Source organism: Symsagittifera roscoffensis, chromosome 10, assembly GCF_963678635.1.
Source record: "Symsagittifera roscoffensis chromosome 10, txSymRosc1.1, whole genome shotgun sequence".
Lineage (NCBI taxonomy): Eukaryota > Metazoa > Xenacoelomorpha > Acoela > Convolutidae > Symsagittifera > Symsagittifera roscoffensis.
The window spans coordinates 16420102-16446944 of NC_087071.1; the positions used below are offsets into that span (position 1 = coordinate 16420102).

The 26843-nt window shown below is 33.7% G+C and overlaps 2 protein-coding genes across 2 annotated transcripts in view; one reads left to right on the forward strand and one right to left on the reverse strand.

Annotated features, from left to right (window-relative positions):
• The window catches only part of LOC134854992 (neurofibromin-like), a 214012-nt gene that overhangs the window by 163614 nt on the left and 23555 nt on the right, over positions 1 to 26843 (forward strand). Inside the window, exons 32-43 of the mRNA XM_063871372.1 lie at positions 962 to 1081; positions 1465 to 1620; positions 4188 to 4302; positions 5595 to 5778; positions 6367 to 6531; positions 7722 to 7828; positions 10139 to 10309; positions 11285 to 11339; positions 11606 to 12358; positions 12953 to 13063; positions 16538 to 16693; positions 17925 to 18059. Coding sequence (XP_063727442.1) covers positions 962 to 1081; positions 1465 to 1620; positions 4188 to 4302; positions 5595 to 5778; positions 6367 to 6531; positions 7722 to 7828; positions 10139 to 10309; positions 11285 to 11339; positions 11606 to 12358; positions 12953 to 13063; positions 16538 to 16693; positions 17925 to 18059 — 2228 coding nt within the window. The remainder of the gene's footprint in view (positions 1 to 961; positions 1082 to 1464; positions 1621 to 4187; positions 4303 to 5594; positions 5779 to 6366; positions 6532 to 7721; positions 7829 to 10138; positions 10310 to 11284; positions 11340 to 11605; positions 12359 to 12952; positions 13064 to 16537; positions 16694 to 17924; positions 18060 to 26843) is intronic.
• On the reverse strand, positions 18602 to 26555 carry LOC134855343 (Golgi-associated plant pathogenesis-related protein 1-like). Its single transcript, XM_063871842.1, has 5 exons — positions 26259 to 26555; positions 25681 to 25745; positions 22058 to 22221; positions 20918 to 21037; positions 18602 to 18935 (listed from the first exon to the last, which is right to left on the reverse strand). The coding sequence occupies exons 1-5, from the start codon at positions 26283 to 26285 to the stop codon at positions 18814 to 18816; spliced, it is 498 nt and encodes a 165-aa protein (XP_063727912.1). The 5' UTR covers positions 26286 to 26555; the 3' UTR covers positions 18602 to 18813.

Below are 26843 nucleotides of genomic sequence, written 5' to 3' on the forward strand. Positions count from 1 at the left end.
GGTACCAATGAAATGTCATTGAACGCTGTGAAGACACTTTATAGGTCTTTTTGATTTTAAGATAAACTACACTTAATTAACAAAAATGAAAATGGCTTGTTTAATTGCTTATAATTTCTAGTTTCAAAATAAGTTTAAATAATCAGACGTTCCAGCGGAATAAAATGTATTTGTTTTCTTATTTATCTATTCATTTCTATATTTATCTTTATATATTTATTTATTACCACATTAGTTTTTTTTTTAATCAAAAATTTAATTGCTTTCAAAAAAAGTCAATCATTTTTAAGTCTCTTTCAGTCCAATAATTATGTAAAAAATTAGTGTTATTTTCCACTGAAAAAAAAACTTTAAAAATGATAAACACAGATAATCTATTGTTTAAGTACATAACAACTTATGCATTTGTTTAAACAACGATTTATGGTCTCTATTCAGGCGCCAAAGATTCAGCTAGCAGCAGAATCTGGCAGAATTCGGCCTATAGAGAAAAATATTTTAAAGAGCAACCGGTTTTATATTTTGAAGAGGCTCAAAATTATGTGATTTTTTCTTGTTATGCTAAGCGTAATTTTTTGTAATAAACGCATGATTACTCTGAAAGTTTTTCCTGCAGCAGAAACTTTAAAAAAATTCTTGGGCCGTGTCTCTATTACTCGAAAAGATTAAGGTAATCTTGTTAAACAGTAGGTTTAGCAAACATTTGATAAGATTGATATTAAGTCCGGTCAAAAAGAAGACATGTAATAAAGCAGGCAAGTCGTAAGCCAATCACAATCGAGTGTCATAAAGTCTACAAGTCATAAGAAAATCTCTCAATCGAGATAAGAAAACAAACGTACGAAGTACTTCTTTTTCTCTATTCTGATTGGCTTACGAAGTGTCTACTTTATGGCACTTTTTGCTTCGTAACCGTTTAACAACAGTAGAAGTTAGGTTTTGTTAAATTGAATGCCACTAGGGGACTCAATTGCTGGAGGTCTGAACCAACTTGGTGGAGACAGACAGCAGATGGAGAGAGGTTACGGCGGACCAGGATATGGAATGTTCTCGAACCTAGGGGGATGTGGCGGACTAACGGGTAAGTGAAAATGATGAAATTTTTTGTTACTTATGATTTACAACTCTACTAATGATTTGATGTAGCTCTTAACCAGGGGTACAACAGCAGTTGTCCGTGAAGATCTAGCAGCTCGTATGTTGATCTTTTTTCTTGTGGATAAATTGTCCTAATCTTAATCCAGATTTGAGATAGTGATCAGTTCAGTAATAGCCCAAAGTCTGTAGATGTGAATTAGTGGGTTAATTTTGACAATGTTTTGCTATAAGTACCGGAATTTTCTTTTAAGATATATTTGTTTAAAAAACTTACAAATTTTAGTAACAGGTGATTGGTAAAAAGGGCAGCTGGAACAGAGCCAAAACCAGGTTTATTTGATAATATTGTATCCCGTTGATTGACAGGTGGGGTGGGTGCAGGTGGTGAACGTGGAGAGGGTGGGGGACTGAGAGGTGCTTCTGGAGGAGTTGTTACTGTGGCATCTTTGAGGGCTGTCACTGTGGAAGCAATGAGTAATCTTCTCAGTGCGAATATAGACGCAGGATTGATACATTCCATTGGTTAGTAATTGAGTCGAGTCAACAGTTTTTATCCAATCAGATTTCAGCATTAAAATCTTCTAAAATGGTTCATATTAAGCGAGCATGATAATTGTTGTCCCTGAAATGGGGAGGATTTGATAGTCCTTTGGTCAGTGTTATTTGTATCGAGTGACTTGCAGTTTTTGTATAGAATTTTTTTGTAAACCTATACAAAAGTTTGTATTTTTGTTCAAATGTTTGTAAAAAGTCAAGAATTTTCTTCTGTGCGTCGGTAAGAAAGAATTTGAAACTTTTTGAGAAATCTTCATTAAAAGGCCAAACTGTGCTTTGGATAGGCGCACAATTTTGTGTCTGTATGATCCTGGATTCCAGAGACAAGTATTTAAACATGTTAAAATTTGTCGGAACTATCAAAGGAAAATAAAGAACAAAAAGAGCGTCCTTGTTGCGGAATCCGCTTACAATGCAAAAAATACACAGTTTGGCCTCGTAACGTTTAAAACCGTTTAAAAAATCCTTAAAAATTTTGAAATCTTTTAATTTGCAGTTTGGAATGCAAAATCTTGCACCATTGGTATACAATTCTTATATGACATGAGTTGCCACATCGTAGAGTTCTTGTGCTGTACATAATTTACATTGTATTTACTTTTAATTTTTCGATTCACTTCTGCTGTTTGTAGTTTTACTAGTCTCGACTTTGTATATTTTCTTTTTTTTTCGCTTAAAAACTTTATTCTGCTCAAATTATTTCGGTTCTGAAATTGAGTCGTTTCCTAACTTTTAAGCTCCACTCTGGATCGCACAAAAGCTAAAATTTTCAGAAAAGAAATTAAAACTCTAATTATTTTATAACTAGATATGTTAGTTATAAAATAATTAAAATTTTTCATGGCAACAATTTTGTTTTCGGTTTTACGGCTTTTTCCCAAAGTTTTTTCGGCTCATTTTCCGCTCGATAAAAGTTTTTGGATTTTTGTTGAAAATTGAGCTGTGATTTGTAAGCTATTTAAACTTCTAACTAAACAATCAAGTTAGAATTTGATAAATCAAGTTTGACTCGGAAAATTTCCGCGTATCTTTTATCATGAGTGATACGTTTTTCAACAGTACCGAGTTTGGCTACTAGTTTTGCTGTGTATCATCTAGACTAGTAGAAACTTTGAAATACCGGAAACAGCATCAAAAATGGCGTCTGTATTATTTTCTTATTAGATTTCTACATCATATTTTTTTTCATGTAATTAAGTCTCATATCAGATTTCATTTTTTTATAATAGTTGCTTTAGAATTCTGACAAGATGTATCAGCTTTCAAGAGTTCTTACAATATTTTTATGAGAATTCGAAATCCGGAAGGACTGCGTGTGGAATTTAATTATAATTTGTTAAACAGGTTTTGATATTACACAAATTAACTCTATTATGCAAATTAATAACTTGCCCGCTCGAATGATTTTCGCTTACGCATTGATTACTCTATATTTAAGTCAATGCATGGAGCGATTAACATTTTAACGTGAATTCTTTTTATGAAATGTAAACTCAGTATATTGATTTTCTTCATTGCTGTTTATTGTAATCAAGTTAACAGTTGTTAACCAATCAGATTTACGCTGAGAAGTTTTAAGACCAACTTTTTTGTTCCGGCTTTTGTAACGAAAGTAACGGAATATTTGTGCTCGTGGTGATTTTTTTTCTTCAGACAAATTTCGACTTTTTAACTAGCCATTTTTGTCAAAATTTTTCGAGATCATTCAAAAAGTATTGTTGTCCCTAGCTTAAATTTGAAAAGATATTTTACCTGTGATCATTTTTTGTACAGTTATGGTTCAAAGATTGCCAGTTGTGTGTTTATTCGTTAAAATTTTCGTTTTGCTTTTCTTAGAAACGTATTTGAAACAATCAGTTTGCGTTTTCTATTTCTAAGAAATGCATTTCTCAGTTTCAGGATTTTTTAAAAATATTTTCTTGCATTTTACAGAAGCAAAGCTTGCGTGATAGTATGAGCTCTCCTTTTTTTCCTACCTAAGCCATAAATGTTAGTGTTCATTTTGAAAGTGTTCATTTTGATCAATAACCAGCAATTAAGTACAGCCAATTCTAAGGGTATTAACACAGACTATTATATTACAAAAAGAGCACTTTAGCTTCAAGGTATCATGGATCTGTAGCGTACAGGTAGGGAAGGAGACCCGCAAGAAAATAAGAAAGTTCAAACCTGGGCAAGGTCGGATGTTTTTAATGAACTTTTTCGTATGGTAGCTAAAATGCGTCCGCTCTATAAGTTGAGGCATGTTTGTTGGAATTTTTTTTTTCACATTGACTGGCTAATGCGTCATATTTGGCTTGCATCACTTAGCAATTATGTAGACTTATAATTGGTATGCGTTACCTCAGAAAAAATGTACTCTTGAGTAAAGTTTTACTGATTCAGTTTTTCCCAGTAGCGTTATCGGTCATATTTTTGCTTGTGTATGTGCAACTTCGCCTTTGTGTAAAAAAAATAATTTTCGCTTTTATCGTTTCGGCCATTACTTTGCAGTTTCACCGTAGAAATCATTCTGATTTGTGTTGTTTTTTTAGGTCTTGGCTACCAGAAAGATCTTCAGACTAGAGCCACTTTCATTGAAGTGCTGACGAAAATACTCCAGAGAGGAACTCAATTTGAAACACTGGCCGAAACTGTCAGATCTGATAGGTACACTGCATTGCACTCAATCAAAGTATCATATCAATTCGATAAATGCCAGAAAATTGATTTTTGAGCTATTCTGAAACTAAATCGTCTATTAAGCAGGTTTAAATTTTAGTTGCAAACTATGCCTTCTCAAAAGAATTATTCGAAAGCCAATACCATTTTTTTTTATTTTTTTTAATTACGAAAAAGAAACCCATTAGTTTTATTTATTGTAAGAATTTTAAATAAGCTCAAAAATTTAACGACATGCCAATTCAATACATGTTTTCGATGCAATTTAAGAGCGATTATCTGGAGAAAAAAACCAGCGCAAATATTCCTTCACTTTTTTAGAAAGTCATAACAAAGAAAATTTTGTTATTAAGCTTTGCGGAAAACGGATGTACCATTGTTTTTGATTATTTGCAAACCAGTCTTAAGATGACGCTTGACCACCAGCGGAATTAGGGGGGGGGGCGGACGTTCCCCCCCTAGGGATTCGACCCCCTGCCTACCCAAAGGGTCCCCTTTGTACTATTTTCAGATGTCCATTTTTGGATGACTGATGCTGCTATTTCAGGAGACTAATTTTCAGGGGGGAGCGAGCGCCAAAAAAGCGATTTTTTGGTCAAAATTTTCCAAAGAGTGCCTAAAAACGCCTTTTTGGCTTTTTTTAAATTTAGCCTGCAGCGCAGAAAATTTGGTCAAAATGAGGTCTTTGTAGTGATTTGGGAGAGCTCAGAAAATAAAAAAAGTCGATATAAAAAAAGTCCACAAATCCGCCCCCCTCGAGAAAATCCTAGATCCGCCACTGCGCTTGACTGCTATCCAGCCTACTGAAAGCGCTGCGAAAAAAAATCATTTCAGTATCTCTGTTTTGCAGTTTTTAGCTCAAATTGGTTGATTTTGTAGGCTGGAAAAAGTTATTGTTGAGAGTCTGTTAAAGTAACCCTAAGAGACTTTCAAACTATATGATCAGCTATTGGTACAAAAATTAGACAAACTGTAGAAAATTATGAAAAAAGTTTCCCGAAGGAACCGAAAGTTGTAACGGGCATTAATAGTTTATCAGAGTTGCTTTTAACATCGAAAATCTTGAAAAAACTTTTATAATTGTTGATAAATTTCAAAACTTGCAAAAATTTTTTGTTCTACCAAAGAATAGCTGCGAAATCATGCAGCACAAACAGGGAACATCTCAAGCAGTTTTTTCGTCTTACTTCAAACTAACTACTGAGTAGAAAACATTATCTTGGTCTATTAAGGGGGGGGGGGGGGAGACGTTAACTCACACCGTAGTATTTTTGTGCTAGGTATGAACAACTAGTGGATCACGTGACTATGTTGTCAGCCGACAGAGGAGAACTGCCTATTGTGATGGCACTGTCCAGTGTCGTGTCCCCTCAACACATTGACGAACTGAGTCGCGTCCTGGTGTCTCTGTTTGATGCCAAGAATCTACTACATCAACTGTTGTTCAATTTGTTCTCGAGAGAAGTAAGTTATTACCAGTTTTGTTTCGTTATTGAAGACGAGGGAAAAAAATTGTAGTTTCATTAAAGCATTGCGGACTCATATCTATAGTTCACAATATAATGATAAATATCTCATAAATTTTCCCAGTGTCAAGGAAGAATGCTTCAATTTGCTTCAAGTTTCGCTGGTGTTGGAGACGATTATGAGAACGTTCGAGTTGTTTTCCTTCAAGTGATGATAAACTCAAATAATTCTCAATTTGTATTCTTTTCAATAATTAACAAAAAGTCTATTGTTTGATCTTTATTTCATTTAACAGTTGATATCATTGGTTTTTACTATTTTACGGGGTAGCCTTCAACAAGCTGCATGTTGGCTTTCTGGCTGCCCTAGTATGAGCTAAACTCTTTTTTGTAAATTTAGTTATCGAAAATTTATTACTCATGATGAATAAATGAATAATTCTAGTTTTGATTGAAAATAAATTTTCTGATTGTTCAAAAAATTTTTTGCAACTCTTCTTTCAGGTAGACGCAGCGGACATTAGTTTTGATTGAAAATAAATTTTCTGACCATGTGCAAAAAATTCTTGCAACACTCTCCTTTCAGGTAGACGCAGCGGACAACATGCACTGTTTCTTGCGTGGCAACAGCTTAGCTTGTAAAGTGATGACATACTGTTTCAAGTTCTTCGGCACTTGCTACCTCCAAGAAGTCATATCTCCTCTACTACAAGACTTGTTCAGAGAAGAGAATATTCAGTGCTCCTATGAGGTGTGAATTCTTTGGTTTTTTGTTATTTTTCACGTTTATTTCTGTATTTTTTCCACATTTTGTTTTTCTTGTGCTAAGTTTTGACTTCAATTGATATACAGTAAATATACAGTACGATATTCAGTGCGAAGACATTTACAATTCTTTCCATTAGATTTTTAATAGTTATCTTTTTTGCTGGTCTAGGATTTTCTCCAGAAGAGGAGGAGGCTTCTAAATTACTATAAAAACCCCGCTTTTACCAAATTTTTGCGCCGCAGGCAATTTTTTTTTTTGAAAAAACAGGCAAAAAAGACGTTTTAGGCACTTTTTGAAAAAGTTTGACCAAAAAATTGCGTTTTTTTGGCGCGCGCTCCCCCTCAAAAATAGTATATATTAATTTTGAGGGGGAGACCCTAAAAAACCGACTTGTTTTTTAGGGCCAATCAGTCATAAAATGATATCTCAAAAAAGTACAAAGCCCCCCCCCCCAAACTCGCTGGTGCACAAACTCTTTAAAAAATGTGCAGTTGACTTCGGCATATTAGTTATTTTTGTGTATTTTGGCAAATTATCATTGCAATTTTTAAGAGTAATGAATGTAGTGAAGACTCTTATATAGGTCTTGCTGATTTTTTTTTTTTTTTCAGGAAGAAGTCCACGCTCTTTGTTCACGCTCAATTTTGATTTTTCGCGGTTTGACTTGTGATTTTTTTAAGTTCAGTGTATTTCTATTGTTAAAAGGAAGGCAACTCCACTATCGAACAGCGAAATTGTAAAAGTCACGAAAAACGTGATCGACTTTTAATTTTGAAAATGGAAATTAATTATCAGATTTCCCAGCGAAATAAAAGTTTTACCTATTGATCCAGTTTTCTCAAATTGAGCTAATTTTAACAAAAAGTGTCCAAGATAATTGTTCTACAAATTCAAAGAGATTAAGGCCGTCTAATTTTTTATTCGAAATTCAAAAGTTGAAGAATTTTGAAAAAACAAGTCGGTTTTTTTTCAGTACCCTTGCGTTCATTACTCTTTTCCAACTGTCAGTTGACTATGTTTTAAGAATTTCTAAGCATTGCTTTATCTATGGTTTCTTGCTTAATGTATTAGAAATATTTGATCGAATAATCTTTTTTGATTTGCTGTACTTTGAATTGCTTTAACTTTAAGGTTGTTTTTGCTCACTAAATTATTACTTTTGATTTTCGCAGGTCGACTCGACTAAACTGGAGAGGAATGAGAAGTTGGAAGACAATCAGGCCAACTTGATCGCCCTCACCGAGAGATTCTTCAACACCATCATGATGTCATCAGAAAAGTGAGTTTTTTCCTAAGTTTCCTAGAATTAATGCAAAAAAAAATATTTGATTGGCGCTTGTTTTGTTTCTTCGGTATTATGGCTTGGATCTCAATTGAGATAAAGTTATTTTTATGGTTTAATTCTTAGAATTTAGTCTTACTTCATTTTTACTGTTTTTGCTATTTTAAGTAGTATTTCAATTGCGATAGCAAGTGAGTTGTAATCGCGAAAAGGCAGGTTCTTGTATTTTCAGTATGTATGAAATTGAATTTTGTCGGATAAGAAGTGAACTGTCTTGTCTCACTTTAGTTTGTCTGCTAATTTTTTTGCTTAATTTCTATAAGCATGGGATTTTTTTCTTCCTTAATTTTTCATACTATATTGACCGTCACTTTGTAATTTGTAAATTACCAATTCAAAAATTGAAAGTTTTTTAATTTTTTTTTCAATCAAATTGGTTAGGCTTATATATCATCGGCTTAATCCTTTTTAACATATTATTTACCATTTTGCGTGTTAAATTGATTTTTACCATTTTGCGTGTTCAAGAGGTGGTGTAATAGTTTTTATACTTAATTGCTCAAAAAAAATGATAAGAAATGGTTTGCAATCGATTTTAAAAGGCTATTGTTGAAAAGACCTGAAAAATCTGATTTAAAATCGAGTTAGTTTGATATCAAAGGTAGTTAAAACATTTCGTTTCAATCAATTTTGAATCAAATTCAATCCATGTTTTTGGTTTTTTTAACAAAAACTGAACGTGATGAGTACTCTTATATAAGTTTTAGTGGTGTTTTGCCTTTTTTCAGGAAAAAGTCTTACACTTTGTACACGCTCGATTTTTTTGATTTTTCGCTGTTTGAATTTTTTCAAGTTCAGTTCATTTCTTTTGTTAGAAGGAAGGCAAAATCCACTATCGAACAGAAAAAGTGTAAAGGTCACGAAAAACGTAATTTTAATGTTCAGATTTTCCAGAGGAATTAAAAACTGTCAGTTGGCTATGTTTTAATAATGTAGTTTTATACGTAGTTAAAATAGTTTAAATAGATTTAATTCGATTTTTAACCACTCAATTTTATAGTCACTCTATACAGTTTATATGCAGATAATATGCAGATTTTCTATTTTTATATTATACAGTTGTTATATTATACAGTTGTTACATGGATTAATTACACATTTTTTGAGGATCTGGCACATCAATCAATCTGAATTAATTGATAAGAAATTTTGAAAAAATGCTTTGCAGTTGACTTTTTTGTGCTGATGTTTGACTTGCAAGAAAACAAAACTCGAGGTTTCATCAGCTAAATTAATTGCTTTAGATTGAATTTTTCATTTTTTGTTGATATTTTATACACAATTGCTCTTAAATTATTGATCTCCAAAAAATGTAAGTTCAAGAAATTTACCTGAACTAGCTTTTACTCACTGCGTGAAGCTTTATATTGCGAAAAGTTTGGGTGATTCTCCGAAAATTTTTGGTTCGAAGTTAGTAACTCTCCGAAAGTGACTGTATCGGACTACTGAATCTTAGGCAATAGAATCGTTTATTTTTCTACAGTAAAATTCGTTCAAATCCATTCTGAATCTGTGTCTAAATGGGCTGAGGTAAATTGATTTTTATGCAGTATGTTGTCTGTAACAAATCGATTTAAGTCGATTTTAATCTGAAATTTTTCAGTGCACGCAACCATTTTTCATGGCATTTGTTTGTTTTCGTCTCGAAGGGCGACTACTCAAGTTTTGTCGACTATGTATACGCTAGGTGAATGAAGTTTGTTGAATGCTTGTGTTTGCTGATTTTGCTTTTTTCCAAATGTTTAAAAAAGACTTCCAACTATTCATTTTTTTGCTAGTGATTCCGTCTATTTTTATTCTCTGCCTTTCAATACTTTGCGTGCGTTTTATCGCAAATGATACGAAGCTCCGCTCTGCCTCTGTTTAATTTTGATCTATTGCTGATTTTTGTTTTGATTTTTCCAGAAAATTTTGATCATTCCTCAATAACTGATTTCTTGCAACTGAAAAACTTAGCTAAGAAGAGATTAGTAAATGATTAATTGTATTATTCTTCATTTTAAAATTCACACTTAGGATAAATTATTAAATAGGATCATAAATTATCGTTTATGATGTTTTTGATGAGATGTTAAAATTAATGAAATCATTTCGAATCAGATATAATTTTCCAAATTTATAATAATAATACTGCAGTGTTTCCACTACACAGTGATATCACTACACTATCAAAAGTAGACATAAGGAATTCTTTTACGTTACCATCACTTGAGAGAGCGCCATAAGACCAATATTTAACCTTTCCAGAATACCGATTCAGCTGAAGGTGGTGTGTATCTACCTGCACAAAGTGGTCTCCAACAGGTGGCCTGATTCTGCCATCTCCTCAGTGGGGAGTGCTCTCTTCCTCCGATTCATAAATCCGGCTCTTGTGTCTCCATATGAGAACGGACTGCTCTACCAGCAGCCGAATAACAGGTAACTATAATATCGAAAGATAAACTGATGATCTTTCTGCGCTCCCAAACACAGGAGGTGGTTTTGGTGTCATTTGCGGCGACGAGCGTGGGGTCCAACCTCGAGAAGGCGGCATCATTGGACGCTCCTGATGATTCCCAAGTTGCTGCTTGATCAAATTATACATAAATGGAACTTTGATTGTAATTTACCGATTTGAAAATATATTATTATATAAATTATATAAGGAATAGTAGCATCCCAGTTTGAGTGCTCACTTTAGGCTTCAACCGTCTTGGTTAAAATTCGGTGTCTTTCGAGTTTCTCGACCAGAGTCTGGTATGTTTTGAAGCTTATACTGCGTTTACGAAGCGGGTGTTTTATACCACACAGTAATACTTTTTTTGCGTTATAATCTTTTATTGCATTAAATTGGTCGAGATAGTCGAATGATACCAAGATTTTTTGTCTGAATTATTTTTGAAAAATTCATAGTTTTAAAACCATATAGCTTTTTCTTCGAAATCAGTAGTTTTTGCCGATTTCCTTGAGTTTAATGACTGTTTTCCAACTGTGTCGTTTATGTTTTTTCAACAGCCGAATATCAAGTGCAGTTTTTACCGAATCTTGAACAGTCTTAATCTTAAGCGACCATGGCGACCAGTTGATTATTAAATTAAATTAAATTTAAAATTCCAGCGGACATTGTCAATGACATTTAAAGCAGTTCAATTTTATAATCAATAAACTTTTGCCCGCCTAGGACCAACGCTAGGCACAAGGCCCTTAAGATGTTGGCCCTAGAAAAACAACTAATTAATCAAGTTAGCTCAAATTAATCATTTAACACAAAAAAAATTATTATGCAAAGCAGGCTAATGGAGAGGCAACTAATGGTTTTCTTCATAATTATTTAGAAAACTAAGTGCTACGTAAATATTTAGAGTGATGACTATTTTTTGATGTGAGAAATTGAGTTAGAATGGTTTTTAACAGGATCCAAAGAGGATTGATGTTGATGAGCAAAATCATGCAGAACATCGCTAATCAGGTTTGTCAGTCTCTAAAAATACTTTTAATCTGAACTTGAAACTCCTCTCAAAAAAAATTTCTTTCGTAGTTTCCATATACTCAAATATTTTTTTATCAAATGTCTCCAGAGTTTGGTTTTGAATTTTTAATATCAAATACACCAAAATTGCCCTTAAGTTAGATAAACATCCGAAAATGTAAAAAGATATTGAAAAACTGAAAAAATTGTACGCTTAAATAATATACTATCATTGAGATACTTTCCAAAACCGACAAATATTTCAGGTTCTGTTTTCCAAAGAACTTCACATGCGATATTTCAACGAATTCGTAGCCAGTCAATTCGAAAATGGGCGGAGATTCTTCTCGAACCTCGCCAACGAAACCCAAATTTTACAATACATTAACAACCACAAATCATACGTCACAGAAGTTTCGTTGATATCTTTGCACCGATTGTTGAGCTCTTACCAAGAAGCAATTGGCGCTTATTTGGCAACAAATAGAGATTTAAAAGTAATTGGGAGACGACCTTTCCAGAAGTTAGTGACCCTTCTAGCTTACTTAGGCCCTCCTGAAAACTGCAAAATGCATTACGAGTCTCATCTTTCGACCATGGATTATCTAACCTCCCCCAAATTTGAAGAGTTCATGCTCAAACATCAAGCGCATACGAACGACGAGTTTAAACTTCTTCAATCGATGAATATTTTCTACCAAAGTGGATACTCAAAATCAGGAAACCCAGTTTTTTATTATATTTCTCGCCGATTCAAAACTGATTCAATCAACAGTGATATGTTATTATTTCACGTGATTCTTACCCTCAAACCTTACATGTCAAAACCCTATGAGGTAGTGATAGATTTCACTCATACGGGCCCTGAAAACCGATTTAAAACTGAGTTTCTCCAGAAAGCGATGATTGTACTTCCTGATATTATGTTCCATAACTTGGCGTATGCTTACGTGATCAACTTTAATTCGTGGCTTCGTGAGTATGTGAAATATCACGAAAGACTGCTTGTCGGTTTGAAGGTAAGAAAACAGTTTTAACCTAGAGAGCATAAAAGGTTTTCGAAAGTGAGATGTTTTTCAAAAAATGTAGAATTTTTTCTGGTTTTTTGGCCGATAAAATTAGTTATCGTATCATTAACTTCTAAAGCACTTAGGAAAGCCGTCATGACAGAAACAAAATAGTTTATTTCTCGGTGCGGCCTTCCCCGCTTGTCTGAACTTTTAGCGTTAAATTCACGCAAAAAGGTTACATTTTTTCGGACAGAAATGGCTTAATACAACAATTTGTAGGCACTGAATACCACTTGTATTGATTGTGATGAAATCTATTCTCATAGGCTAAATACCGAATGCGTAAAAATTTGCTACGAGTTCTCGTGGTAACAAGAAATGGGTGCCGCTAAGCTCAGGATAAAAAACCTTTTCCGTGGCGAAGAGTTCGAGCAGCTAGCCGAGGTTGCTTTCTAATCTAATTCTCTCTCATCAAACTTTTCTCGAGCTGTCATTTTTCTTATAACTGAGAGCTGTCTAGTTTTGCGAGTTGTCGAGGTACTCCTTGATATACGAAAAAAGCCCAAATGCAAACTTCAAATTTGGGTGTTGTTTGAATTTTAGGCCAACCGTAAGCTGGTGTTCCTAGACTCACTCTCTCAACTGAATGACTTCGTCTCCCCCGAGCAACAACAATTACCTGGGGGAACAGTCGCGCTGGAGGAAGACAGAAAGGTCAGAATTACTTCTCTACGGGGGGGGGTCGATTCCCATGCGCGAAGGTTCGAATGCGCGACAATCGTAACCAATCAATAGCCTTTAAACTGTCCAAAACTGGCTGATTTCATTGCTTGTTTCCTTAGAATATATGACCACTGAAATCTGATTGGCTTGCATAATTTTCGCGCATTCGATCCTCCCTCTTAATGATGCAGGAGGCATTCCTCTTACTTTATATTACCTGGAAAAATAAGATTTTGCTTTTATGTTAGAAAAAATTACTTCAAAAAGTATGGGGACAATTTTACTGACAGAAGGACCAAAAGGTAAAAAATTGTATCTGTAATTGGGAATTTGGGCGTTTATGAGGATTGAATCGTATATTCAATTCGTATATATGAATCGAGGATTGAATCGTATGAGGATTGAATCGTATATATCGTATATTGATTGAATCGTTCATCGGTGCGTAACCACAGAGCCGCATTTCCGGATAGCCGAAAAACTGAAAGTCTCTTGTTAAGTTAATTAGCTACAAAAGACAATTTGACTACAAAGTCCAATTCGTTACAAAATTTGGGCCACTTTTATTCGAACGATTAAACTATCCTATTTTTGTTCGGAACTTAGCTAACAAAACATCCAATAGACTCAAAACATTTTCAATGCGTGATAGCTTTGTTTTCATGGAATAAGATAGCGATAAAAATGCGACTACTTGATACGCAATATTAAATGCAGCTATCCGGGAACAAATTTGTTTTTGGCTGTCCGGGAAAAAAATTGTTTTGACTATCCAATAACATTTTTTTTGACAATCCGGGAACAGAAAATTTTGCGGCTATCTAGTAAATAACCAAATAAGAGCAAGATTAAGTAAGTGTCTTGAGATGAATTTTGCTAACAAAAAATCCAATAGACCCAAAACATTTTCTATGCATAATAGCTTTGTTTTCATGAAATCAGATAGCGATAAAAATGCGACTACTTGATACGCAATATTAAATGCGGCTATCCGGGAACAAATTTTTTTGGCTGTCCGGGAAAAAATTTTGTTTCGACTATACAATAACGTTTTTTTGACAATCCGAGAACAAACATTTTGCGGCTACCCACTAAATAACCAAATAGGAGCAAGATTAAGTAAGTGTCTTGAGATGGACGCGGGGAGCAAGTGTCAAAAAAAATCAAAATCCCGATTTATTGCCAGTTGTTTTTCAAATATTTGCCTTAGTCTCAAAAAGTTTTGTCTAAAATAAGATCTTTTCAGCTTTTCCTTTTTATTCTTATTTATGATTAAACAATTTAATATTTTTAGCAATTAATTTTGGCATGGAGTGAATCGAATTTTTTGGTTAACGGGAACAAATAATTTTTTCGTCTATCCGCGAATGAATTTATTTTTCGGGTACCCGGGAACCAGTTTATTATTCGACTTCGTGACACGCCACTCGTATAACAGAGAAGACCCCAGAGCAGAAATTCGGCCAGGCGGCGGGACATTCCAGTCATTTTCTTTCAATATGAATGCGAGTTTCCGACCGCAGTGTTATTCGTTCGACCACCAAAAAAGTTTGAAAACATGAATTTTCATCATCTAGAAAAATTTTAATAGATTTTTTCTCAGAAATGCAATACAACAATCATAGTTCTTTTTAATTGAAAATTTGCATATGAGAGAAATACAAATTCGAGAATTTAGAAAATACACTGATTGTAAAACACTGTTATGATACAATTTCTATCTAAGAAAAATGTATGATGAGCAAATTTACCTCGAGTGCTCAAAATTTGTGCTCGTAGTTAGAGTAAACTATGAAGCATTATCGCACAAAAAGAATCCATTATGATATAGCTGTAAGGTTTTTCCCTCAACCAGTTGGTTTTTGTATGATCGAAGATCCTTGGTTATTGTTTCTTCGGATTAAAAACACAAAAATTGCTAGCAAAACTTCAAAAATAACAATTTTTGGTTGTTGGAAAAATTGTCAGGCATATAATTTTCATGTACGAAAAATTGTTTTTTATAGAGATTTCATTTAACTCTCTGTATTAGATTTATATCGAATTGTATGAGAAGAAGTTTTTCACACATGGATAATTTGGTTAACCCAGGTTAACTATTTTCTCTATGAATGTACTATTTTTGACAACCATATCTGTATAAAATTTTCGGGAAACGATCGTTTTGCAGGCCAATCTTTTAGCATAAAAAGTTTAAAATGAGTCAAACCAACGTAATAAAGTGATGGATGATTGATTGACAGACTCAAAAAGACGCTCAGTCTGGGACCAAGCTTCGCCAACTAAGACAATTATCTCACGATTTGTCAACAAAACTATCAACTTCAAAAACACAACTGTCTAAATTAGCGGGAAAACAAAGATTTACGCGCACAATAAAACTCGTGTTGAATTAAAGCGCAGCGGAGCAAGCGGTCGCTTATCGCCAATGTCGAGTTTGAAGTTAGCTAACACACTTTATAATTGTTCTGAGTCTGCTAAAAAAACCCGGTCTGCTTAAATCCCTAGCACCAACATTTTTACTTCAGAAATGTAGAAAACTAATTAAGTTTTAATTCTTATGCGCTCGTATTTATACTACTCGCGTTTTTACTGATACATAGCTTAAGAGTTTTAAATGATTTTTCTCTAAGAATTTTTTTATGCTGTTCAAAATGTGGCCATCAAATATGAGTTTCTGAAAACCGAATTAGAAGGGCGTTAACCAGATCCTAGTGATGATATCTTTCAATCCTGGTCCATCAGTTGTTAAGACGTCAAGACGTTCGGGTGTTTTTGTTATACGGCCCAAAACTAATCGTATGGTTATTTTAAAAATTGCATCTTCATTTCAAATTTGATTGGTTGAAATTATTAACAAAACAATCAGCAGCAAAAGAAAATGACAATTTTTAATAAAAACATAAGCTCACTAACATTTTGTCAATCTTGGGCTGTTTAACAGAAAAGAACCAAATGTCTTTTCTAATTGAATAGATTATGTAATTGAATGACTTGAGTTAATTGGATTACAATCAGCAGTCGCTACCAAGCCGGGTCAGCAGTTTTTGTCTATTTGCTGAAAGCATTTCCAGTCGTTTTCAAATTATTTGTTCGATCACAGCATTTAGTGCTAGGATGACTCAGATTGTTTTGCTTGCTATCAGCATCCTTATCTATCAGGATATTAGCTCCAGTTATCACATTTATTAGAATTTCTTCGCTTTGCAAGAAGTTATTTTTTTTCACCTAGTAGTGGTTTTAAAATCTGTAAAAAAGTTTTTTAATGTGAACAAACAAACGGAAGTGTAAAACTGCCAACAAATCCACAGAGTATGTAGGCCAGCCGAAAAGTTCCGTCATGTCAAGGCAAGACTTTCGTAACTGGTACATAATTTTTATAACTATTATGGAACAAATACTTCTACTAAATTATGGTTTATACTTCGGCTGGATTATTGTATAACACCAAAAATCTGTTTATAGGTATTTCCAAATGCTTTGAAGTTGTCGCACAAAGACATGAAGGCGGTCATCAAAGTGGGCTCAAATGCCATCCAGGTGACATCGGCCGAGAAGGTGAAGATACTGGAACACAGAGCAGTGCTGAATGACATATGCTATGCCTCAGAGATAGAAGAAGTGAGTCACTATTACATAACTCTTATGTAATGTTACATAATTAGTATTTTTCAACTGTCACTCCTATTGGTACCGTAGAAACAAATAAGCACCCCTAAAAAGAATTAAATCATTGGTTAAGCATCCTTTAGTTTTACTCTTTTTGCAATAATTATACCAATATACAATAATTATTCAGGTAATCAAAAGTTACGTGCATTATAAGTTTATTATCTCGTGTGAAAACTTTATTGCATCCCATATTTAAGAATCTCTTTTTTAAATATTGAATGGTGCCTTACTTACCTTCTTTACGCACGGCATTAGGTAGATATTGCATCTATTTAGAAGGCATCGATTTTTTAAAAAAAGATTCTTAAAAATAGGATGCAATAGGAAGTGATTTTTTGTTATATAACTATACTGTAATATTACCTAATACCTTACGTAAACAAGGTAAGTGTGGTTATATGCACACCTTGTGTTAGGAATCTGTATAATCGACTATGTTTTTCAACAAAAAAGTTCTTAAAGTTCCGGGGCACTCCAGTGACTATTTTATGAAATATATCCTTTAGGTGGTTACGTAGCAGTATTTAGACAATCGCGTATTCCTACTCGTCAGTAAGCAGACAAATACTATATTAACCAATTAGAACCGAGAAAAAGAAGAAATTAATAAATAATAATTATTTATTTCGAAAGTGTGCTTTTTCCCATCTCGATTCTGATTGGTTAATTTAGTATTTGTCTGCTTACTGACGAGTATGAATACGCGGTTGTCTAAATACAGACCGCACTCCCCTTTAAGAGTAACTTTTTACATAATAATTATAAGAAACGGTGAATCAAGACAGTGAACTTAACAAACAATTATGAGAGACAGTCTAGCAAAGAAAGCAGAAGCGAGGCGACCAATTAGAAGACAATTATTAGCCGAATACTGTAACTTTATTTAGGACACCAGTTAGTCTTATTTTTGATCGATTGAAGGCAAGCAAGTTTTGAAACAATTGTAAGTTTACCACCTAAATTGTTCAATTGACCGCCAAAAAGCCTTCATTTCGTTTGTTTTGCTCTTTATTAAGTTCAGTGTCTAGATCAAGACTAGACCCGTCTCCTTGTCATTCACCTAAGAAACCTTTATTTAAGAACATTTTAACAATTATGTAATATGTTTTTTCAGGTGTACGTAATAATCGTAAGAAAACCTTATGTGAGAAGTATTATGTAATGTGTTATGTCATTTGAGGTGTACGTGGTGGAGGACAACCAGTTCTCTCTAACTGTGGTGAATGCTGCTCCCTGGTGCTTCATACACAATGACTGTGACGCCATAGTCAAGGCCATCATCCACATCAGAACCAGATGGGAACTGTCTCAGAGTGTGAGTTATATTAGTTAATAACCATAATAATAATGACCATTAAATTATTAAATAATTACTACTAGTTAAGTATATAATTCGATTTGGAAAAAAAAGTATTTGAGATTTTTTTGTTTTTTTCTTCATTTTTGTAGTTCAAAGTTTCGCTGTCACTTGCAGAAAAAGCTACTATTTTTTTCTGTATATATTCCAGTATCAAAGAGATAAATTGTTTATTTTATTTGAGAAATTTGCCTTTCGCTTGCCATAAGTTCCGCCATATGATGACGTTTTAACTCCATCCATTAACTGACCCAAACTTTATTCTAATGACATCCTCGTTTCGCTTGACATCCTCGTTTCTAATGACATCCTCGTGCGTTTGATTTCAGGGGGGCGATTAAGTAGGAAATCAATGATTCGGTCAGAGCCGAAATATCATTTTAGGCTCACTTTCCCACAATATTTTGCTGAAGTTATTTTCTTTGCATAATTTAAACCCACCTACGAAAACACGAATCTGTTCTTAGGCTTTTCTCAAACTCTGAAGAACTAAGAAAAAATTGAAAAGTGAAAAGTTATATATCACGCAAATAAATCCAAAGAATTTGCCATAAAAAGTTATCTAAAGCATATTTTGTTGTTTTACGTGAATTGTCAAGCTTTTGTAGTTGTGTGTTTGTCAGCAGGGATACAAAAATAAAACATGAAATTTTATTCCAAACAAAAAATATCAGCTTCATTGTAGATTTTTCTTCTTTTTTTCCTGCTGTTTTCATCCATGTCCTTGTGGTTCTTGGACGTTGTACTCGAACTGTCCCTCGTATAATATGTTTCCAGGGGGGTCATAGTTGACAACCACGAATGTCCCATGTTTTGTCTGAGATCGACCCACACCTGGAAAAAGAGCCGGACTAATTTGCCGCCTATGCCCTAATACAAAGAAATATGTCGCGAGTCAATCATCCCAAATTTGCGAAGAGTTACAGTATCCAAACCTCCATAAGTTTATGAAAAAGTGCCAACCCTTCCTGGAAACTATTTGCACGCCTGAAATGCCTTACTTTTTAATGCCTTACACTGGGGGGAGGATTTAGGGGGAGTGCGGGGAGACGGACGCCTTGCTTTTGGTGTTCGACCCCCTCACCAACCAACCGGTCCCATTTAACATCCATTTTCGGCCGACCCACTCTAAAATTGTTCTGAAGGCGCCAACATATACTAATTTTGAAGGGGAGCGCGCTCCGAAAAAGTGGACCAAATTTTTTTTTAATTGTCCAAAAACGGCATTTTTGAACTGTTTCTGTTTATTAGCGTCAGCTTAGTGGATTATTAAGAACCTTCTTTTTTTCTCAACTAAGTCGCAAACATTGGTGCCACTTTTGGGGCACCTTTACAGCTTTTTGATAGCATGTGCTTTGACCTTCAAATAGAATAAAGTAACCAATTTGCTGCATTTTTAATTCATTAAATGAACCCCGAAAAAAGTTATTTGTTTCAAACAACATTATAATCAAAACTCGATTTTAGAAATTTTCTAACTCAATATATCTCGCATTTTTTGAAATGCATATTTTATAGATAATGTGACTTTATGCTTTGCAATTTGTTACATGTAAAATTAGTGTGGATGCTTTCAGTTTGTTATATTTCAAACTAAAACTTGCAAACTAATATTTGATGCCACTTTTGCTGAATGGCTTTGGCAATTTATTAGCTCATTTTGCTGCTTTTTTCATGACTAGTGTTTGACGGTGGTTAAGCGTGCGTGGTTGAGTGGTTAGTACATGAGACTCAAAGTCTCTTGATTACAGTAGATCGCATATCGAGTCCTAGACCTAGCCGACTTTTTGCTAAATCGAGGCTTAATTTTATTTTTCTTATTGCGTTATCTAGAGACGCTTTTTGTCATGTTTTCGCTAGTGTTTGCGAAGAGAAGTTTTGCCCCTGTGTCAAAAACTTGCCTGTGGAGCAAAAAAAGGCTTCATAGTAATCCGAGAGAGGCTCGGAAAAGAATTTGGTCAACGTACCAGGATCGTCCCCTGCCTTACCAGGTTCTATTTGCTTTGATACTAAAAAAGACAGTAGTATTTGCTTCGATTAAATTTTTAAAAAATTTATTATCTCTAATGAGTGTTTGTAAAAATAAAACTAGTTATTTTTGAAATTAATTGATATGGGAGAAAATTTCCGGAAGAGTATAGAAAATCAAATTGGAGAAAGCAAAAAGAATGACAATTCTTTTTGTGCTTTTTGAAAGTTACCCCCTCGCAAAAATCATCGAACTTCCTTTTTAAAATATAACAAGACTGCTTGTATCAGGGCGAAGCCCTGAATGTTCCGACTGCCTTTTAAGGTTTTATGGAGCAGTAGTAACATCAATAAATTAAATGTATCAAAATAAATTAAAATTTTTTTTTCTTAAGTTTGAAATTTTTTATGAAAATCATCCCCCCACACGCCATATTAAGTACTAAAGGATAGATTTCGCTCCTTGTAACAAATCAATTATGGCAAATAAGCTTCTTTCAACCAATTTGGAACGATTTTAAGACTGATTAAATCTCCGCTTACGCGTTAATAGCGCGAAATAATTTACGCGTTAATTGTCCCAAATTGGCCAAAATGGCAATCTTTAAACCCCATAACTTTACGAAAAATGATCATAGGTGAAAAATCTTTTCAAACTTGAGCTCAGGACAACAATACATTTCGAATGATACAAAAACATTCCGTCAAAAATGGCTAGTTAAAAAGTCGAAATTTGTCTGAAGAAAAAACCCACCCCGAGCACAAATATTCCGTTACTTTCGTATCGAAAGTCAGAACAATAAAATTTGGTGGGTAGTTGAAAGATAGTGTGGGTGAATATATCTCACCCACGAATTCTGACTCCCTCCAGACTAGCTGCGTGAAGTACCCTGTCCTGTGACTGAAGTTGGGCTCCTCATAATTGTAGGTTGTATTTTGAGCATACCACGCATCAACTATCTCTCGCGCTGAAACAGAAATTTTTTATAGCACTAAGTTTTGGCCGTCTCTTTTTATACAATGCATTTTGTCTCGTTTTGATTGCGTACTAATTGTTGTCGTCCATGCATATACCAATTTCGCGGTTTAAGCACGCATCTAAAACATGTTTTTGTCCAAAAATTTGTTTGGGTGGTGGGGGTGCAGGGAGAGAGGGTTATTCTATAAAAAAAAACGCTTGCCAACTTTTTCTGTTTTTTTGAAAAACCGCACGTCGAATTTTGTCTTGCCTTACTTGATTTTCATCTTTTGTATCATTATTTTAAATCTACAGGCTGATTTAAATTATCCGGACAAAATGAACAAAACTTGAGTTTTCAAACACGTTTTTCTCAAATTGGGTTAATATAAGACAAAAAGTGAAGAGAACAAAAGTTGCTTAGAATTTCCTCAGAATTAATATGGTGCAATTTTTTCTCCGAAACTCTCAACCAAAATTTTACCCCAAAAACGGGTCATTTTGGTTTTTTCAATTAATCAAAAAATACGCTGAAACTGCTTTGTTAATTGATAAGCAAATTATATCACAAGAAGCCTCTTACACAGCCCAACAAAGTTTGAGAAGGGTTAAATCTCCAAAAACTAGTATAAGAGAAAAAATTTTTACTTGATAGTCAATAAATGTGATTTTTACTATATAAAACCCAGAACCTCTGTTTAAAAACAAACTTTAAACAGTTTGCGCAAACTTTTGGAGATTTAACCCTTCTTAAACTTCGTTGGGCGGAGTAAGAGGCTTCTGATTAATTGAAAAAAGCCAAAATGACCCATTTTTGGGGTAAAATTTTCGGAGAGTTTCGGAGAAAAAATTGCACCATATTAATTCTGAGGAAATTCTAAGCAACTTTTGTTCTCTTCACTTTTTGTCTTATATTAACCCAATTTGAGAAAAATGCGTTTGAAAATTCAAGTTTTGTCCGGATAATTTAAATCAGCTCTGTATCTATGACCAAGAAGTTTCTTTTAAATCTAAAAATATATCCCCTCACGTGAAACTGGTTTTGTGGCCTTATATATGCTTTCCCCGAAGTCCTTCTGTTGTGTGTTGTGCTCTTTGTACCCTGTCTGTCCCAATTTCTCAGCCCACTCTTGAGCTTCTCTCTCACAAGTCAAACTGTGCTTCAAAGGGGGACTACCATGTCTCTTTCGGCACCTGATACGAAAACTTAGTTGCTTAAATCAAATTTCATGTGTTAATAAACGGCGTGCATTATTTTCATTTTTTAACATCATGTGGTTTTTTTGTTCGTTTTAAAAATAAAAATCGGAAAATCTTTTTTTCTTGCTTAGTTTTCTTTTAATTATAGTAGAAACAAAATAGAGATATTAAGAAGTTGATCCGGTTATCTGAAATGACATCATTTTTGTTAATGAAGCTTAACAGTTGTGAAAAGTTTTAAAAGTTTTAAGTTTCAAAATAGTTGTTTCTTGGCAGTTTCTCGATTTTTTTTGAATATCATTTCAATTGTCCATTGGGAAATAATTTGTTTGAAATACATGTCTCATTCATTGCCTGAAAAATTAAGAATAGCCGGTCGCTGTGCAAGTAACACTGGCTGTTCCGACCATATTCGTAACAAAAACTTAAAAAAATAATCAACAATTTTGGTGCGTGGTGTGATATAAAACTATACCACGCTTGGAAGGTTACTTGATTAGGCATAATAGATAATAGTTGTTTTTAAAAATTGAAATGCAAAAAAAAATCATGAAAAAAAAATTTTTTTTGTATTTTTTTTGCTCAAGAAAAAGTTAGATTTTTGTTTAAAAATTATTGAGCTAAATGAAGCTTGCAAAACTAAATTTAACATCGAAGATTTTAGCCTGAACGAATTTTTTTCATATATAACGATACTCGATTGCTTTACTCGCTCGAATTATACTAAAACTTAGAAAGTTCAAACTGGTTTTCTGGACACCGGGAAAATTTTTTGAATTTTTAAAAAGTCAATCGAATCAGGATTGAAATAGTTAGATAAGCATGAATGAGAATATGATACAAAAAGAAGAAATAAAACACCAGATTGAAAGTTTTCGCCCCTTTTTTTGGACGAAACAATTATGGGTTTTATTTTAAAGACAAAAGTTTGGAGTTATAAGCCACCTATATAAATTATAGATCATCATTTATGACGCAACCGAATTTGCGTTCTTATGTAAGTTTTCCATGACCACGCAAGGGTTTATGGCGATCTTGCGATCTAATGAAAATTTTGAAATTTTTTCTTAGTGGCGAGAAAAACACGAACGAGTTTTTATTTTCTGACCATATATTTTCAATAAATAACAGAAAGTGATCGTATGCTGGCAATTGTTTAATTGAGAACAAAAAAAAACGTTCAACATTTACTGGACATTTTTTTTTCTCGAACGTTTTTTATAATCAATTGTTTCACAGGCTTAAGACGTTTCAATGCGCAACAAAAAACCGTTTTGCCACAATTTTTTCAATCTGCGTTGAAAAAATGCCAGTCATACAATTTCATACTTTTCATTGAAGATTCTGGTTTTTCTATCCTTAATTTTGAATTTTATTACTAGCAGTTTTGCACAGATTTTTTATTCCAGTTTGTTCCGTCTCATTTTGAGGTATTTTACAAAAAAAAAACAGTATCCCTGGATGCAGTAGCGGTTTATGGGGGGAGCGCTCCGAAAAACACGATTCTTCGGTCAAAACTGTCCAAAAAATGCCTAAAAACTTTTTTGGCCTTTTTTTCAAAAATTCGCTTACGGCGCAAAAAATTTGACCATAACCGTGTGTTTTAATTGATTTGGGAGAGCTCGGAAAATCAATTTGGCCTACCTCAATAAAAAAATTTGTGGAAATACCTCCTCGAGAAAATCCTAGATCCGCCCCTACCTGGATGTTAATAGCCCATAAATCAATTTGATAACCCATAAATCAATTCGGATATGACGTAATTAGTTTAAAAATTGTTTAAAAATTATTGCGCTAAATGAAGCTTGCAAAACTAAATTTAACATCGAAGATTTTAGCCTTAACGAATTTTTTTTATATATAACGATACTCGATTGCTTTACTCGCTCGATTTATACTAAAACTTAGAAAGTTCAAACTGGTTTTCTGGACACTGGGAAAAATTTTCGAATTTTTAAAAAGTCAATCGAATCACGATTGAAATAGTTATACAAGAATGAATGAGAATATGATACAAAAAGAAGAAATAAAATACCAGATTGAAAGTTTTCGCCCCTTTTTATTGGACGAAACAATTATGGGTTTTATTTTAAAGACGAAATTTTGGAGTTATAAGCCACCTATATAAATTATAGATCATCATTTATGACGCAACCGAATTTGCGTTCTCATGTAAGTTTTCCATGACCACGCAAGGGTTTATGGCGATCTTGCGATCTAATGAAAATTTTGAAATTTTTTCTTAGTGGCGAGAAAAACACGAACGAGTTTTTATTTTCTGACCATATATTTTCAATACATAACAGACAGTGATCGTATGCTGGCAATTGTTTAATTGAAAACAAAAAAAAAACGTTCAACATTTACTGGACTTTTTTTTTTCTCGAACGTTTTTTATAATCTATTGTTTCACAGGCTTAAGACGTTTCAATGCGCAACAAAAAACCGTTTTGCCACAATTTTTTCAATCTGCGTTGAAAAAATGCCAGTCATACAATTTCATACTCATCGAAGATTCTGGTTTTTCTATCCTTAATTTTGAATTTTTTTTACTAGCAGTTTTGCACAGATTTTTTATTCTAGTTTTTCCGTCTCATTTTGAGGTATTTTACAAAAAAACAAACAGTATCCCTGGATGCAGTAGCGGTTTATGGGGGGGGGGGAGCGCGCCGAAAAACACGATTCTTCGGTCAAAACTGTCCAAAAAGTGCCTAAAAACTTTTTTGGCCTTTTTTTCCAAAATTCGCTTACGGCGCAAAAAATTTGACCATAACTGTGTGTTTTAATTGATTTGGGAGAGCTCGGAAAATCAATTTGGCCTACCTCAAAAAAAAAGGTCGACAAAACTTTCAAAAAATTTTGTGGAAATACCTCCTCGAGAAAATCCTAGATCCGCCCCTACCTGGATGTTAATAGCCCATAAATCAATTTGATAACCCATAAATCAATTCGGATATGACGTAATTAGGTTCCACCTAATTCTCCAGCAATAAGAGGGCAAAATTGATTTTTAGAGCGCAAAAATTTCTGCTAATGCGTTTTGTTTGTTTTTGTTTAACTTTCATCTAGCCGAAGTTCTATCACAAGAAGCAAATATTTTGATTCTTTTTGGCTCCAAACAACCCAACATTGAACGAAAAGATATGTTGTTTTTTATCTAGACTGTGTTATTGGCAAGAAAATATATATTATCGCCAGAACATTTTAAGGAAGAATTAATTTTTTAGCATTTTTCAAGAAGAATAGAAATTATTTCATTGGCGAAGTAAATAAGAGGTCGGAAAAAAACAGTCGGTTACAAAACTTTTTGTTGCTTTTGAGTTATAGCACTTGAAACGTAACATCACTCTGAAAAAAAAAACACCTATATTAGTCATGTCATTCATAACGTAAGTCACCTTGATTTGCATATTCCTCACACTTTTCACCGCAGCGTTAGATTTCTGTACTTGCCTATTGTGTTCTTCAATCATGAATTGAGAGAATTCTTGGTTGTTCAAATCGTTACTGCCGGAGTTCTGAAACATAGGGTACATTTTAAGAAATAAATTTTGATAGCTTTGTTTGTTTACTCAAGTAAACTTTTGTTTCAATGAAATTTCGCTTTTTCCAACATGAGTCTTACATTTGTGTGCTCAGAGTTTTTGCTCTGGATATAATCCATGAACACAACCAATATTCTGAGGACCTTTAAACAGGCGATATTCAACCATGTGAAGTTTTTTAACGTTCTTAGCTAATAGTTAAAAATATATTTCTGCTGGGTTGATTTTTTAAACTGACTGATTTTGGCTGCAATAGTGGTACCACGTGAAACAACTAGACGCAAAAAACTACCCAGGGTCGCAAAAAAGAGCTTCATTCAGTAAAGTACTGAAATGGACTATGATTAGACATGCCTGATAACATTTCATAGATCTTCTGTAAAATATAGAAACCTCAAAATACATCACATGGGTTTTTCCAATCTGTGTAAAAGCTGATTCTTTTATTTCAAATATGGACATAAAAACAGATTTTTACGGACATACCTTGGCTTTCGATCCACCGCTTCCCATTTTAAAAAATAAAATAACTGTGAAGCAAAAATAAGATATTCAAGATTTGTTTCAACCCCGCGTCAGAGTAAGATCATAAACAGGCATAATTGATTACTATTTTTTATTTAAAAAAAGGTTTACTGATTTTTTGGTTTAGTTTTTGGCTCTGAACTATGACGTAAATTCACGAATAAAATATAACTTTATATTGCTTGCATGTAACTTGAAGCAAATTTTTTTCGTTATATGCGTCACCAGTTTGACGAAAAACTTTTCAACAGAGCTTATATATTTTGAAGCACGCTGTGTTTATAATGACGAAGCAAATATCATGATAACTAGCTATAATTGTTTGCACTTTGTCTAATATCATACATTGAAGATGCGGTTTCGAGTTTCATAAAGAATTTGCATTCGCATAAAAAACTTTGTATTTCGTTAAAATGTTTGGTTTCTAAATTTTATTTTTAAAAAGGTTCGCATTTCTATAAAGCGATGAAAAAGTTTTCGTTGGCAATCCCTCCTTTCACGAAACAGAAACGAGTAATGATAAACAAAGACTAGAATTTGTAAAAC

Coding starts and splice junctions, on each gene's coding strand:
- LOC134855343 (XM_063871842.1), bottom strand. CDS start 26,285: ATGGGAAGCGGTGGATCGAAAGCCAAG. Junction 25,746..26,258: donor GCGGTGGATCGAAAGCCAAG/GTATGTCCGTAA, acceptor CCTATGTTTCAG/AACTCCGGCAGTAACGATTT. Junction 21,038..22,057: donor GGCCACAAAACCAGTTTCAC/GTGAGGGGATAT, acceptor TTTCTGTTTCAG/CGCGAGAGATAGTTGATGCG.